We start from the raw sequence: 16,879 nt of genomic DNA on the forward strand, positions 1-16,879 counted from the left end.
GGATTTCAGCTATGCTTTGAGACTTATATATACACAGTGCTGTGGAAAATCTTAGGCCATTAGTATTTTCTTCAACTAAAATGGGTTTAAGCCAGTTGTTTCTGTCTCTAGCTGTAGTGTGTCAGAAGGAAATACATGTCCAAACATTCATTTTAGCAGTAATTGTAATAATCCAGCGAGTGGTTTTTATATGACCGGCAGTGTTGCCAACTTAGCAATTTTGTTGCTAAATGTAGCAACTTTTCAGACTACCCTAGCGACGTTTTCCTCCTAAAGCACCTAGCAACAAATGTAGCTATTTTAAATGTTATTTGGCTACTTTTAGCAACTCTTGATAAGTGACTCAAACAATCCACACCTCTCCAGTCCATCAGTTAAACATCTTGTGAAGACAAAAGTTGCGTGTTTGTAAGAAACAAATCCATCATTATGATGTTTTTAATTGCTTCCAGCTAAAATACGAGTCCACTATCCATAATATTGCTTTCTCAAGGGAAAATGTCATCTCATCTGAATCCGGAGAGAAATCTGCACAGATCAAGCGCCGTTTACAAGCCAAAACCGCTTTAAACAAACATGTGGGTGGATTTTGATGTGAGAGACAACAGGACAGCAGTCTTTGGAAGCGTTATTATGGATTATGGATTCGTATTTTGGCCAGAAGTGACATTTTAAAAATGAAAATCTTGATGGAATGGTTTTACTGTCACTTTTGATCAGTTTAATGCGTATAAAATATAAAAGAATGAATTCCGTTCACAAAAAAAGTCTTCTGAGAAGTAGTGTACATTGATCTTATTTCTTCACATAATCTGATTTGGTTTCTTTCTTTGTGTTTTTCTCAGTCAAGCATGAGCCTGAAGTTCAGATGTGATAAGTGTAAGGTGTACTGTGATGACATGTCACCAGCGCTCAGTCACATCCGAGAAAGAGCCCACAGGAAGAAAGCCAAGGCAAGGAATCATGATGAAAGTGTTAGGCTCAAACATCTGAGCCTGTGGTTTATGGTTGAAGTGTGTCTCCTCTTCACAGGAGCTGCAGAAGCTGACGCTGCTGTTGAAGATCCCTCCTCCTGGAAAAGCCCAGTGTCATTCGCTCAGCTCGGCTCTGGAAAGTGTGGTCGCTGAGTTCGGTTTAAACGATCCGGATATGAAACGACGGCAGAACATCCTCACTCTCGTTGAGAAAGTCCTTCAGCCTGTCCTTCCAGGTGTGTGACAGCACAGCGGTAAATTCAATGCTGCTTTATTTGATGCCTCCTCAATGCATTTGTGTTCACGCTTCCCCTGCAGATTGCAAGTTCAGGTTATACGGATCGTCCTGCACAAGATTTGGCTTCAAAGACTCTGATGTAAACATTGATGTGAAGTTTCCATCACATGTGAGTAGAAAGGAAATATTCTTTTAATACATCTTATTCTGGCTTTATATTAACATTTAAATGGGTCATTTTTATTTCATCAGTTTCCTTATTTCATTAAGTCATTATAGGCATCACAAAGTAATATATAAATTATTAAGGGTATGCCTCTCAGAAGGTGAGGTACTATTGGCTCAAACCACTGATAGACGGCTAATTATCACTGACGTTTGGATAAGCTGTGTTTATACTTTGATAGCAAACACATGAACTATGGCATAAGTGACTCTGGAGCACAAAAGCAGTGTTAAGTCGCTGGGGGATATTTGTAGCAATAGCCAAGATCCCTCCTCCTGGAAAAGCCCAGTGTCATTCGCTCAGCTCGGCTCTGGAAAGTGTGGTCGCTGAGTTCGGTTTAAACGATCCGGATATGAAACGACGGCACAACATCCTCACTCTCGTTGAGAAAGTCCTTCAGCCTGTCCTTCCAGGTGTGTGACAGCACAGCGGTAAATTCAATGCTGCTTTATTTGATGCCTCCTCAATGCATTTGTGTTCACGCTTCCCCTGCAGATTGCAAGTTCAGGTTATACGGATCGTCCTGCACAAGATTTGGCTTCAAAGACTCTGATGTAAACATTGATGTGAAGTTTCCATCACATGTGAGTAGAAAGGAAATATTCTTTTAATACATCTTATTCTGGCTTTATATTAACATTTAAATGGGTCATTTTTATTTCATCAGTTTCCTTATTTCATTAAGTCATTATAGGCATCACAAAGTAATATATAAATTATTAAGGGTATGCCTCTCAGAAGGTGAGGTACTATTGGCTCAAACCACTGATAGACGGCTAATTATCACTGACGTTTGGATAAGCTGTGTTTATACTTTGATAGCAAACACATGAACTATGGCATAAGTGACTCTGGAGCACAAAAGCAGTGTTAAGTCGCTGGGGGATATTTGTAGCAATAGCCAACAATACATTGTATGGGCCACAATTATCGTTTTTTCTTTTATGCCAAAAATCATTAGGATATTAAGTAAAGATCATGTTCCTTGAAGATATTTTGTACATTTCCTACCATAAATATATCAAAGCTTAATTTTTGATTAGTAATATGCATTGCTAAGAGCTTCATTTGGACAACTTTAAAGATGATTTTCTCAATATTTCGATTTTTTTGCACCATCAGATTCCAGATATTCAAATAGTTGTATCTCGACCAAATATTGTGCTATCCTAACAAACCATACATCAATGGAGAGCTCATTTATTCAGCTTTCAGATGATGCATACATCTCAATTTAAAAAAATTTGACCCTTATGACTGGTTTTGTGGTCCAGGGTCACATATGTATTTGAAAGCCTTTAATCAGATTCCTTTCGTCAAACACCAAATGTTGTCCACTTTTTGAGAATGTTTGGTCGCATGTTTTACAAAAATACACAATTGTGAAGTTTTGTAATTAAGAAAAAAAATCATCTCTCATCAGTTCCAGCATCCTGATGTTCTGCTTGTGGCTCAAGAGCATCTCTCTAAAAGCGGTGAGTTGAAAGGTTGAAAATCAGTGGGGAATAGTAAAGTGAAAAAAGCATAGACTCCTCAGGTACATTAGTAAGGAACAGTGCTTTCATTGGCTGTGGTGAAAAAAGAGCAGGCTATAGAGTTTTTTCCCCCTATGCTGATAAGCAGTAGGATTGTAATATCATACATTTATACTATTTAGCATACTTTATAAGCATTTACAATAAAGCACCGCCAATACAGAATGAAATTTAAATTTTCTGACATTTTTATTTTAATTTTCGCAGCTCTTTTTGTCAGTGTGGAGGGAGACTTCCACAGGAGGATGCCTGTAGTCGTGTGCAAAGAGAAATCAAGGTCTGTGTTTCCTTGCTTATTGTTCTTTTGCAAAGTGTATATATGAAGTTGCATGCTTCTAATGTATGTGTATAGTTTGCCATTTAAATGATGGGGGTCAGTAAGGTATTTTTATATTTTTAAGGAAATTAATACTTTTATTCAACAAGCATACATTAATTAAATTGATCAAAAGTGACAGTAAAGACATGTACACTACCAGTCAGAAGTTTTTGAACAGTAAGATTTTTAAAGTTTTTTTTAATTCGTCTCTTCTGCTCACCAAGCCTGCATTTATTTGATCCAAAATACAGCAAGAGCAGTAATATTGTGAAATATTTTTACTATTTAAAATAACTGCTTTCTATGTGAATATATTGTAAAGTATAATTTATTTCTGTGATTTCAAAGCTGAATATATCTGCATCATTACTCCAGTCTTCAGTAGTGCTGTGTTCAAAATATCGGTACGACGATGTATCGTCACAGAGATTTGACGATACGAGTATCGATACAGCTGGCCCTGTATCGATATTGTGGCACATGTGCATGAGTGAACCGCTCTTAATTTGTTTAAAATTGTACAACGTTTAAAATTGAGTAGAAAAGTGCGAGGTTTCTAAAAAAATAATGAATGGAGCATATATAGGCTACAACAAGGTTTAATCTGGCCGCAGAGGAACACAACTGGGTTGCCTGATATAAAGAGACGTAATCCCCGAAACAGAGCTTCACACTTGCGCAATACAGAAATATCTGCTAAACGTGCTACTTATCTTTGTCAACCTGGCAACCCTGTGCTCACGCGCTCTCTCCACTGTGGATAAACACGCTTGCTTTCTGAAAACACCGGCTAGCTTGCAGTTTAGCTATCTCCACTTCAATACTCTATTCTCAGAAAAGTGTAATTCATCAACTGTTCATTTACGACAGAGAGAGAGAGAGAGAGAGAGAGAGAGAGAGAGAGAGAGAGGCTGTATGTGTGAATTACCACCGTTTTGCAGCGTTTCTCTATTAACAGTAAAGCTGTGGCTTTAATTCCTTTAGAAACAATGATGTTACCAGCTCCTTGTTGAGAAAGATAATGTAGCTCTAGAGCGATTAAGCTATTTAGTTGATAAAACTGCAGGGCAGAGCTAAAACGTTTGTTCCTGAATGTCTGAGTGCGGCCGCAACGTGATCTGTGTGTGTGTGTGAGACTGCACTTAACATCAAACTGCTTCTGTTTCACACAAATGCTGCCACAGACGTGCAGGTTCGGCTAGAGTCGCTCTGAACTCGTGCATCTTCGGAAGCGGAGCTGCGCAGAAAGTCCTGCCGCGTGCACCTAAGCGAAATCAGCCTTGAGCGTGTGTGTGTGTGTGTGTGTGTGTGTGTGTGTGTGTGCGTGAGATACAGTGAAGATTTTTTTTTTTTATTGTAGAGAGTGTGTTAATTTGTGCAATGATAACCTACCAACAATGTAAATTATTTTTTAAATATATTAGAATGAGTACATTACAATATAAATTTATTAGAACGAGTACATTATTATTTATGGGCTTAAAAACAAGATGCAAACAATCAGAATATTGTACCTGGTGGGGAGTGCCCAATGTAAACATGAAACATATGCCATTACCTGTATTGTGCTGTGGTACAGTTCTGGAGGCCCTTCATAATGCAGAGCTCAGCTGCCTGCTCTGGCACTATAGTAAGCAGTGTTTAATAAACAGCTGTTTTTTTCAATTCTGCTTTGGTGAAATTCAGTGCAGTCCTGTATCGTGATATGTATCGTACCGTGACTTTGCTGTGATACACAGCCCCAGTCTTCAGTATCACATGATCCTTCAGAAATCATTCTAATATGCTGATTTGCTGCTCAAAAACATTTATTATTATTATTAATATTTAAAACAGTTGAGTACATTTTTTCCAGGATTCTTTGATGAATAGAAAGATCCGAAGATCAGCATTTGTCTGAAATAAAAAGCTTTTGTAGCATTATACACTATAGCATTCAAAAGCTTGGAGTCAGTATACTTTTTTTTTTTTTTTGGTTAAGAAATTATAGAAATTAATACTTTTATTTAGCAAGGATGCTTTAAATTGATCAAAAGTGATGATAAAGGCATTTATAATGTTACAAAATATTTCTATTTCAGATAAATGCTGTTCTTCTGAACTTTCTATTCATCAAAGAATCCTAGAAAAAATGTACTCAACTGTTTTAAATATTAATAATAATAATAAATGTTTTTGAGCAGCAAATCAGCATATTAGAATGATTTCTGAAGGATTATGTGACACTGAAGACGAGTAATGATGCTGAAAATTCAACTTTGATCATCATTATATATATATATATCATAGAAAACAGTTATTTTAAATTGTAATAATATTTCATAATATTACAGTTTTTACTATATTTTTGATTAAATGCATCCTTGGTAAGAATAAGAAATGTATTTAAAAAACATTAAAACATCTTACACACACAATATGTATTTACTTTTTTTTTTTTTTTTTATCTCCAAAGTGGTCTGATCTGCAAAGTCAGCGCAGGCAATGAAAGTGCATGCTTGACAACAGCATATTTGACTGAGCTGGCGAATCTAGAACCACAACTCGTCCCGCTGGTCGTATGCTTTAGATACTGGGCTAAGGTGAGACTGCCATTTAATTCAGAAGATAGTATGTATGTAGGGTAAAAAAATTGTCTCATTAGGTTTTCTTTATTTCTTAACATTTGTGATATGTGATATTTATGTGTATGTGTGTGTGAATTAGATCTGTTGTGTTGACCAGATGGAAGAAGGTGGACTTCCATCCTACTGCTTTGCCCTCATGGTCATCAGCTTCCTGCAGCGATGCAAAGAACCTGTCTTACCTTCATACCTAGAATCTGTGGTGTGTGATTCAACATTAATGCAACCGTTGATAAAAGTTTATAGGACCAATGCCTGATTATTGCATCTGGAACCTTATGAAGAGGTAGCATGAGATAATGTGCAGTCAGATGTAGTGGGTATTGGTTTTTTGACAGCCGATGCTGATATCTTGGAAAGCAGGGTGGCCGATATAAAGCCGATATAATTGTATTTATTTTAATTAATATTTAAGAAATTTGAAATCTTTTGAAAATGGATTAAAAATACATTTGTAAAATAAACATACTTGTACTTTAGATGACAAAGCATTTTCCACAAATAAATACATATTTAATAAAAAATAGAATTAAAAAGGAAGTAAGCTGTAACCAACAGAGCACTCAGTATTCTGGGAAGTTTGTGTGCATTGGGAATCATATTTTTTCAAATAAAGCCAAGGTAAAACTCATTTTCATACAGCACACAGTGAAAATGACATGAATATGACAGTGGGCAAATGCATAAAGCGCAGCATAATTTGAAATCACGAATTTAATGTTTAAAGCATTCAATTTGCACGGACCGAAAGTCAGGCAGAGAACACGCGATCATGCAGGTCACATGCACACTTCACAAGATCTCACAACTGGATTTGACTAAGTTTGCAAGGTTTGTGCAAATTTATTAAATTATATAAATGCATATTTGCTGAATGCTGACGGCAAACGAGAAAGTATTATAATGTTTGCCTTTCTATTACTAATAATATAAAAGCTATCGTTATAATACTTTTTATATACATTTTAATTCCTTTGTTTAACAGTTCTATCGGATTATTAGACAGACTTCTATCCGTATTAGACAGAACTGTTAACGACGAACGGCGAACCAGAGGGAGAATGTGAACACTGTGTGCTGCTCTCAGCGCCGTCAAAATAAAAGCCTCACCTCGAACACATCGGCAAAAACAGAAAAACTTATCGGCCGATATTTGAGAAATGCCAAATATCGGCCGATATATCGGTCGACCACTAGTCAGATGGCCATTATAGCAAAACACAACCCTGACACGGTGATTAGGACCAAGACGCTAATGAAGTAATTAACACACTTACTACACGTCTACTCGCCGAATCAGTGAATAAATATGAGAAAATTACAATTGAAGCTGAAATTAAATTGTAATTGTTACAGTTTAATGATCTGTACAATCATTAACAGAATACTGCAGTTGACCAATTACATGCAAGTATTTCAGAGAGCCTTGTAATAAACAACAATATGGGATTTACACCAATGAGAGGCAAAACTTGAAGGGATAGTTCACCCAAAAATGAAATTTGCTGATAATTCACTCACCCTCAGGCATCGAAGATTCGCTGAAACCGTGGTCCTTGGGGATTCATAAAGTGCAAGTCAGCAGCGACTGTCACTTTGAGAGTCAAAAAAGCATATCAGATAACACAAAATTAATACCAGAGGCTCCTGACGATATATTGATGCCTTGTGAAGCGAAACGATCAGTCTGTGCAAGAAACTGCACATTATTTACAACATTATTACTTGTAATCCAGAGCTTGAATGAAGGGGTGAAATTAAAGTTTTTATGGTTTCTCATTGTTGATTAAGATTAGTTTATTCACTTTATATGCTGTAGACGTGCAAAACATCCACGTTTCACATCATTATTGGGTGCTTTAATAATGTAATTGTGTAAATATACAGGTAATAATGTTGTAAATAATGTTCGGTTTCTTGCACCGACTGATTGTTTCGCTTCATAAGAACTCAATGTATCATCAGGAGTATTCATTTTGTGTTGCCTGATATGCTTTTTTATTTTCAAAAGCTGCTGACTTAATAAAAATCTTCTTTACTGTTTTACTGAATAAAAAAGTCACTTACATCTGAGTTAATTAACAGCTAATTTTAAGCTGCAGAGACTGATGTTGTGTTCTGTTTTAGGGTTTGCACGTGAGTAAACTGAAGAGTTTCTCCTTAACTGGAGTTGAAAAAGGACATGTGCTTTGGGTATATGATCAAACCTCAAGCGACTCGTCCCAAGATAAAGCTGTCAAGAAGGGAAAGGTGAGCCTCTTATTCGTGATCTGTACGTCACAGCGTTTGATTTGAAGACAACTTTGAGGTCGGGCCGAAAAGTATTTGAACAAAGAGTTGTGATTTGTGCTTTCTTCAATAGTGTCCGCTGGTTTTCAATGGCCGCAGTCCTTCTGTGCTGCTAGGGAAGCTGTGGATCGAGCTATTACGATATTATTCACTGGAATTTCAAATACCTGAGAAAGTCATTAGCGTGCGCACAAACGGTGACCTATGGCGTGATCTGAAAGACTGGCCCAAAAAGAGGATTGCAATAGAAGGTGTGCATCGCATCATGTGAGCTAGTTATTTTTATATGTCTAGATATGAAACAGATCTTTGTTTTCTTCTCAGATCCATTCGCCATCCAGAGGAACGTGGCCCGGATGTTGAGTAGTCAGATGATGTTTGAGTATTTGGTGCATTGCCTCAAAACAACTTACAAGTACTTCGCTTCTCCTTCAAAAAGCCCAGCAGGGAAGGTCAGTTCAAGCAGTCAGTCTGGCAAATCTGTGAGAGCTGCGAATCATGTTGATTCAGTGAAGAGAAGCCCGAGAGTGGCAGCGGAGGGTTTGAACAGGTCCCGTGTGAGGTCCAGTCCGCAGAGCGCAGAAGAGCTGGAAGACTCGGACTGCGTGATTGAGCTGGAGCGGGACGAGGAGCACACACACACACAGACTGACAGACACACACACACAGACACGCACAGACAGACAGACAGACAGAGACAGACACACAGACAGACAGACATACACACACACACACGCACAGACAGACACACGCACAGACAGACACACACGCACAGACAGACAGACAGACAGACAGAGACAGACAGACAGACAGAGACAGACAGACAGACAGAGACAGACAGACAGACAGAGACAGACAGACAGACACACACACACACAGACAGACGCACAGACAGACACACACACTCGCACAGACAGACATACACACACACACACGCACAGACAGACACACACGCACAGACAGACAGACACACACACACACACACACATAGACAGACACACACACACACATAGACAGACACACACAGACAGACAGACAGACACACACACACACACACACACAGACAGACGCACAGACAGACACACACACTCGCACAGACAGACAGACACACACACACAGACACAGACACACACAGACAGACAGACACACACACACAGACACAGACAGACAGAAACACTTAGGTGTGCGATGAGCGGGAATGCATTGATCGTGAAAAAAAAAACCAATATGGGTGCAGTGTTGTTATTGTTAACTAAACCAGTTTTGTTAATTTAAATAAAGCTAAAGTAAAATAAAATTAGATTGAATATTAGAAGATTTATTTCACACTAGATGAAAAACTTAACTTGCCAACTAACAAATAAAATTGAAGCCAAAAATAAATGTAAAATAAAGTAATGCTAAATAGAAATATTTAAAAAAGACAAAAGCACATGGCAAAATTACTAAAGCTTATAAATGAAAATGAAATATTCAAAATATTCAGAAATACTATAATAGTACATAAATAATAGTAAAATAACACTTATTGGTTGGCAAAAATTTTAACTTTTATTCTTTGGACCTGGAGAAGGCCCTGAACAGTCCAGAAAAGTCAAGCAAAATTATAATAGTCAAGAAAAAATGTATTCCTCATGATATGATCCCCTTGAATTTTTTTTCATGCATGAGCTGCTTGGGTAAATTTGTCTTGTTTTAAGGAAGTTGGATGTTTTCCAGTTAAAATAATAAAATAATTGCCGTGTAATTTCAGCTAAATTGCCTTGTAAAATAGTGGAGAAAGAGTTAAAATAGACAGACAAATAACAAATGAACATTTATAGGGTGAAGATGAGGAAGATGAAGGGTCTGGATGTGATCATTGGGGCGATGAGATCTTCCCGTTCGAGCGGGAGATGAGTGATGATGGGGGGTCTGAGGAAGCAGCGTCTGTCCTAAATAAACCCAAAGCTGAGCTTACCAAATCCGAATCTTCTCCGACGGCTCCTGAAGGATTTCAGTATGTCTTCAGCAAGCGGTTCTTCAGTAATGGCAAGGTAAAAATGCTACTGAGCTTCAGTTTGCATGTCTGTGTGAATCCATCCAGTCATGCAATTAGTAAAAAGTAAAAGGCTCTTGTTGAGCAATTGTTGAGAAAGTTTCTTAGGTCGCTGGGGTATATTTGTAGCAATAGCCAACAATACATTGTATGGGTCAAAATTATAGATTTTTCTTTTATGCCAAAAATCATTAGGATATTAAGTAAAGATCATGTTCCATGAAGATATTTTGTAAATTCCCTACTGTAAATATATCAAAACTTAATTTTTGATTAGTAATATGCATCGCTAAGAACTTAATTTGGACAACTTTAAATGTGATTTTCTCAATATTTAGATTTTTTTTGCACCCTCAGATTCCAGATTTTCAAATAGTTGCATCTCAGCCAAATATTGTCCGATCCTAACAAAACGTATTTATTCAGCTTTCAGATTATGCATAAATCTCAATTCGAACAATTGACCCTTATGACTGGTTTTGTGTTCCAGGGTCTCAAATATAAAATATTTCTGTTGACATTTATTCATAATTTTGACGTTTAACAACTTCCTGCATCAGCAATTCCAGCACATCTTCTCTCTGTCTAGTTTAATGTGGATCATAGTGACAGACTAACCTTCATTGTCTCTGTTAGTCCCCCGTTCTGATATGCAGCCTTTGTAAGAGCGATGGGCATTCGAAACAGGACTGTCCCGAGGACTTCAAACGAATGGAGCTTGAACCCCTTCCACTTATGACTCTAGACTTCCTCCAGATCCTCAATGAAGTCTGTGAGCAATGCTACCGTAAGTACGCTGTCAGTATATTGAGCAAAACACGATTTTCCAGGCATTCCTTTTTAGTTGTTATTTTTGTGAACTAAACCAGAGAATGAAGAACATCATGGATGTCTGTAGACATATGTATTATATTGTAATTAAGGTGATTACGTTTTGTAATCTAATGAATTACATGATGTACCGATTAATTAATTAATTGAATCAATAATAAATCAAATAAATTTTGACTGAGAACTTACCCCCAAAAGATCATTTTGTTTGATGAGAAAAGCATTGTGTAGACCTTACAAAAAGTAGCTTTAGAAAGAAATATGTTAATTCAGTATTGCATATATGTGACCCTGGAGCACAAAAGAGGTGTTAAGTCGCTGGGGGATATTTGTAGCAATAGGCAACAATACATTGTATGGGTCACAATTATTGATTTTTCTTTTATGCTAAAAATCATTAGGATATTAAGTAAAGATCATGTTCCATGAAGATATTTTGTAAATTTCCTACCGTAAATATATCAAAACTTCATTTTTGATTAGTAATATGCATTGCTAAGAACTTCATTTGGACAACTTTAAAGATGATTTTCTCAATATTTAGATTTTTTTTGCACCCTCAGATTCCAGATTTTCAAATAGTTGTATCTCGGCCAAATATTGTGCGATCCTAACAAACCATACACCAATGGAAAACTATTTATTCAGCTTTCAGATGATGTATACATCTCAATTTAAAAAAATTGACCCTTATGACTGGTTTTGTGATCCAGGGTCACATATATATTTTTTAAAAGAAAAAGGAATATTGAAATATGAAATGATTGGGGGGAAAAAATTAATCTCTCAATATGAAACTAAAACCTCCAGTAAGTGGCCTCTGGTTATTTATCCTGAAAACATTTCATTTTTATTGGACATTATCTTGTATTGCTAACAAGCCTCCACAAGCGTTCATGGTTGCGGTTGCCAGATGTCAAGAGGTTAAATCCCCCAATCAGAGCTTTTCTCATAAATCAATAAATATTCTGCCCAGTGGTTTACTTAATCTTCCTAACCTGGCAACCATGCGCGCACGCTCTCTGCATTACGGAAAAAGCATTACCAGCGAATAGGGCTGTCAAAATATTTTTCGAATTTCGAATATTCGTCGAATTAAAAAAGAAATCCACAATTTTAGATCTGCATCAGCCGTCAGGCAGCCTATCAGTGGCGCATGAAATGCGATGACGATGTAAGTGTCATTGCATTTGAATGCTTTTGTTAGCCTATCCAGTTGAACCCACTAGATGCGGCGCTGCTACGTTGTTCATTCAATATATTGCGGAAAACGAGAGCATCAGTGTGGCGAAGATGTTGTTTACGGCGGAACTGAAACCAAGCCGTTCACACAGAACACATATTTATCACATTTTCTAGAGGGACATCTATCAGCGTCGCACTCGCATCTCGCACAAGAGAGCCGCATGTTTAGAAAGCCATGTAAAATTAATGTAAGTTCAACTTTTAAAAAACATGTCTCAAGACTTTATGGCGGTTTTTCCCCATCCCGCTGTATCTCATGTTTTTAATGAAGAAAGTAGCCGACTCTTTGTGATTGGTTTTCGGTCCTTTGTGTTAAACTATACATACATGCATGGTGCTGTTTTTTTCTTCCCATTGTTTAAGCAACTTTATTAATTATATATGGTTTATAAACATTATTTTAAACATTATGCACTTTTTTTTCCAAAGATAGTCGTGTTATTTTATTACGCTTTGAAGAAACATGCATAATATTTTGCGCGATGCGCCCTCTTGTGGCCTCAGGAGAGAAGCCAAAAGCTTTTTTTCCCCCTAACTGAAATTATGCCTTTTAAATTCTACTATAATTCGAATTTTGATAATATTTAAGTAGAAAATTCTAATTTAGTTTTTCAGTCGTTTCGACAGCCCTACCGGCGAACATGTAAGATGGAGTTTAGTGATTTCTCAAATAAAAGTGTAATACAGCCAGTCTGTTTTCTTTCACGCAGTCGCATGCGCAGTTGGCTACAACTAAATCAGCAACTAAACCATGCAAGTTGACATTTGCTTAATTTGTGCTTAATAATTTGAATGAAATGTAAATCGTGATCAATAATCATGATTATAATTTTGGGCAAAATAATCGCGCTTAACCATTTATCAGTCCTATGGTGAAAAGTGCTATACAAATAAATTTGAACTGATCAATATAATTTGACATTAGTGCATTCATCTTTTCAATTTTTTGTTGTTGTTATTGTTTTTAACAAATGTTGAAATTTAGCTTGCACTTCACTTTTTGCATATAGTTTCAGTGAGTCATAAAAATGGTTGTATTCATTTAGGTGACTTTGCACCAGATGATGTGGAGGTGAAAGTCAGAGAACATATTTTACAAGATTTCGAGACTTTCCTGAGATGCCAAGTGCCAGGTAAGTATGAAAAATGAATTCGGCAACACTTTACTTGAAGCCTTTATGCATTATAAAGGTATTCATAATGTAAGTTGTAATGCGTTATATCTTTTCATAATTAACTGTAACTAATGTTAAAATGCAGTATGATATTTGAATATTTGTTTGTCGTGTTTTAATGCATTATACTTTCTAAATGTGTAACAATGAATAAGATAAGTGGTTACAATTATTCATGAGATCATTCGATGCATTATAAGGTGAATTACAAGACACAATTAATGCATCAAAACTGCTCTTATAATAATGCATTATACATGAAGGCTTTAAATAGTGTTGTCAATTGTCATACACTGAAATATGTTTTCTTCTGCATTGCTGCATAACACCTTGTCCAGTGAAAATGCTGCACAAATCTGTTAATAACATATCTGTAAATAGCATATCTGCACATTGTAATTCTGTCTATTGTGTATCATCTATATTAATGTATTGTATCATATTGGATTTAAATTCTATCCACCTTTTTCCTACACCCCATGACACTTTGTGTGAATTATGGGAGTAACTTGTGTTAAACTGTGAGCAATCAGTCAAAGGTTCGCTCTATGAACGCAACAATAAGCATTTTCAAAATTTTTTAATTTTTTTTTAACAGGAGCCAAGTTGGTTTTGTTTGGCTCGTCCAAGAATGGGTTTGGCTTTAAACAGAGCGACTTGGACATCTGTATGACTCTAGACGGCCAGGACACAGCAGAGGTACTGTGACTTATTTCTACAATTATACGAGGTCTTCATTTCAGTGTTGGGGAAAGTTACTTTTAAAAGTAATGCATTACAATATTGCGTTACTCCCTAAAAAAGTAACTAATTACACTACTTAGTTACTTTATATGGAAAGTAATGCGTTACGTTACTTTTGCGCTACTTTTTAAATCTGGGCTGGGCTTGTTTCTTTGTTTTTAATATAAAAAGTTATATTTTTGGCAAACGTAAAAGCCCTTTCACTCCAAATGTGAAATCAATTTTCTAAAGTAATTTTTGCATGTTAGTATGGGTGAATTGGATTTTTGCTTTTTGTTTTTAAAGAAAAGTAGGCACAAGTGGAAATAAATTGTTTTATTTATAAATAATCCTGAAAAATTGTATATAGCAGTTTCTACAAAAATATGAAGCAAACTGTTTTCAGCATTGATAATAATGAGAAATGTTTCTCGAGCAGCATATTAGAATGATTTCTGAAGGATCGTGTGACACTGAAGACTGGAGGAATGATGCTGAAAATACAGCTGCGCATCACAGAAATAAATTACATTTTAACAGATATTCACATAGAAAAGAGTTATTTTAAAATGCAAAAATATTTCACAATTTTACTATTTTTACTGTATTTTTGATCAAATAAATGCAGCTTTGGTGAGCAAATAAGACTTCTTTTAAAAAACGTGGAAAAATCTTACCCAGCCAGATGAACAGACTGAAAAAACTATGTTTAAGCTCTTTTTAGACCCTGTTTGCACCTGAGTTTTGCATTGATTGCGTGGCTCCTCTCTCAGGGTTTGGACTCCATGGCTGTTATCGAGAGTTTGGCTAAAGCGCTGCGGAAACACCACAGTAAGCTCTCCGTCTCAGTGTTTGAGAGTCATTCTGAAACTGTCTGTTGTTTACACTACTGAAGAGGGCAGGCGCTCATTTCATTCAGTGTTCATGAATGAAATTGAGCGTTATTATGGAGTTTTGACATTTTTAGGAAGGAAAAGACTATATGTGACCCTGGACCACAAAACCAGTCATAAGGGTCGGACAATATTTGGCCGAGATGCAACTATTTGAAAATCTGGAATCTGAGGGTGCAAAAAAAATCTAAATATTGAGAAAATCATCTTTAAAGTTGTCCAAATGAAGTTCAAAACAATAAAATTACAAACAAACAAAAATTAAGTTTTGATATATTTACGGTAGGAAATGTACAAAATATCTTCATGGAACATGATCTTTACTTAATATGCTAATGATTTTAGGCATAAAAGAAAAATCTATAATTTTGACCCATTCAATGTATTGTTGGCTATTGCTACAAATATCCCCCAGCGACTTAACACTGCTTTTGTGCTGCAGGCTCACAAATATTGTTTCTACACTGTCGTCTCTCCGTACCTCTAATCTTCTGAATGGTTAATGAAATTACAAAGAAGCCCTCCATTTACTCTAAATGTGTGTTGTTCAAATAAATCAGTGGTTTTGTTTTACACCCCATCTCTCTCTACCTCTGCCATGTCTATTTATCCATTCATTTTAGGCCTGAGAAACATCCTACCTATTACTACCGCAAAAGTCCCAATTGTGAAGTTTTACCACACCAAAACTGGACTAGAGGGAGATATAAGCTTGTACAATACACTGGTGAGAGAATAAACCCGACACAACACTATTAAATGGACGTTAAGGCCAATAAGTATCGCAGTTGTTTATTGCGCTGATATTTCATAAGAAGAGAGCCCTCATGTGGCTTCTGTAAAAATGATAACATTGTTCCTTTCTTATCACAAATGTTTAAACTTCAATATTTCGGCATAAGACAAGTACTCTGCTTGTTTGGATTCCTTCATGCCCCTTCGTTCATAAAAATTTATTTATTTATTTATTTTTTATTACAAATTTTAATTTGGTCGGACATCTTGTCATTAAATAGCCACTGCAGCATCTAAAGCTTGATTTTTGAAATGTAAATAAATTGCTTTTGTGATTTAGATTGACGTGTGCTTGCATGCTGAAATAAATTCCTTTATTTATGCTAGTTATTGCCCACTTCTGCTCTCTAAAGATAACGTTTTTCACACGCACCACATTTGTTAATTTCATGCTTATTAATTCAGTAAATTTACGAGAGTCATTTTATATTACCGTATCATATTATGTCTTTCAGATATATTTTGTTTGTGTTTTTGTTGCTCCAGATATCAAACTCGAATGTTAGGTATTGCAAGAAGTCAGAAGTGACTGTCTGTGTTCATCAATCAAGTCAAATCAAGTATTTATATGTAGATCACATTAAAGTCAACTTAAGATCGTTACTTCTAACTAGCATTAAAAGCAGGACTGACAAAAATGATTGATATCTCCCAAAAATCAATTTTATAGAGGCTTCAGTTTTGGGATCGGTGATCGAGGCTGTCATTTGTAATGCTTAGTGAAAAGATGTCATCAAACAAATATTTTAAATATCACATATTTAATACATTGTCTTGTTTCAAAGTTAATTTGGAGAATTATTGTTAAAATGTATTTATGATCACAAATTTCGGTGTTAGGTGCAATTATTTGTGCTTACAGAAACGTGCGCAGTTAATTAGAATTAATCGAAGTTAAAGGGGTCATATGATGCTGCTAAAAAGAACATTATTTGGTGTATTTGGTGTAATGAAATGTGTTTATGCGGTTTAAA

The 16,879-nt window shown here is 36.1% G+C and overlaps 1 protein-coding gene across 1 annotated transcript; it reads left to right on the forward strand.

Moving 5' to 3' along the window:
- Positions 1-849: 849 nt before the first annotated feature.
- On the forward strand, positions 850-15,877 carry LOC107556044 (terminal uridylyltransferase 7-like). Its single transcript, XM_016239034.1, has 16 exons — positions 850-953; positions 1,033-1,210; positions 1,293-1,381; positions 2,862-2,913; positions 3,181-3,250; positions 5,748-5,874; positions 5,999-6,118; positions 8,044-8,166; positions 8,279-8,456; positions 8,530-8,856; positions 10,027-10,241; positions 10,880-11,030; positions 13,366-13,452; positions 14,093-14,193; positions 14,991-15,048; positions 15,734-15,877. The coding sequence occupies exons 1-16, from the start codon at positions 852-854 to the stop codon at positions 15,847-15,849; spliced, it is 2,094 nt and encodes a 697-aa protein (XP_016094520.1). The 5' UTR covers positions 850-851; the 3' UTR covers positions 15,850-15,877.
- The last annotated feature ends 1,002 nt before the right edge of the window (positions 15,878-16,879 follow it).

Source organism: Sinocyclocheilus grahami, unplaced genomic scaffold (assembly GCF_001515645.1).
Source record: "Sinocyclocheilus grahami isolate Dianchi unplaced genomic scaffold, SAMN03320097.WGS_v1.1 scaffold553.1, whole genome shotgun sequence".
NCBI classification, from domain to species: Eukaryota; Metazoa; Chordata; class Actinopteri; order Cypriniformes; family Cyprinidae; genus Sinocyclocheilus; species Sinocyclocheilus grahami.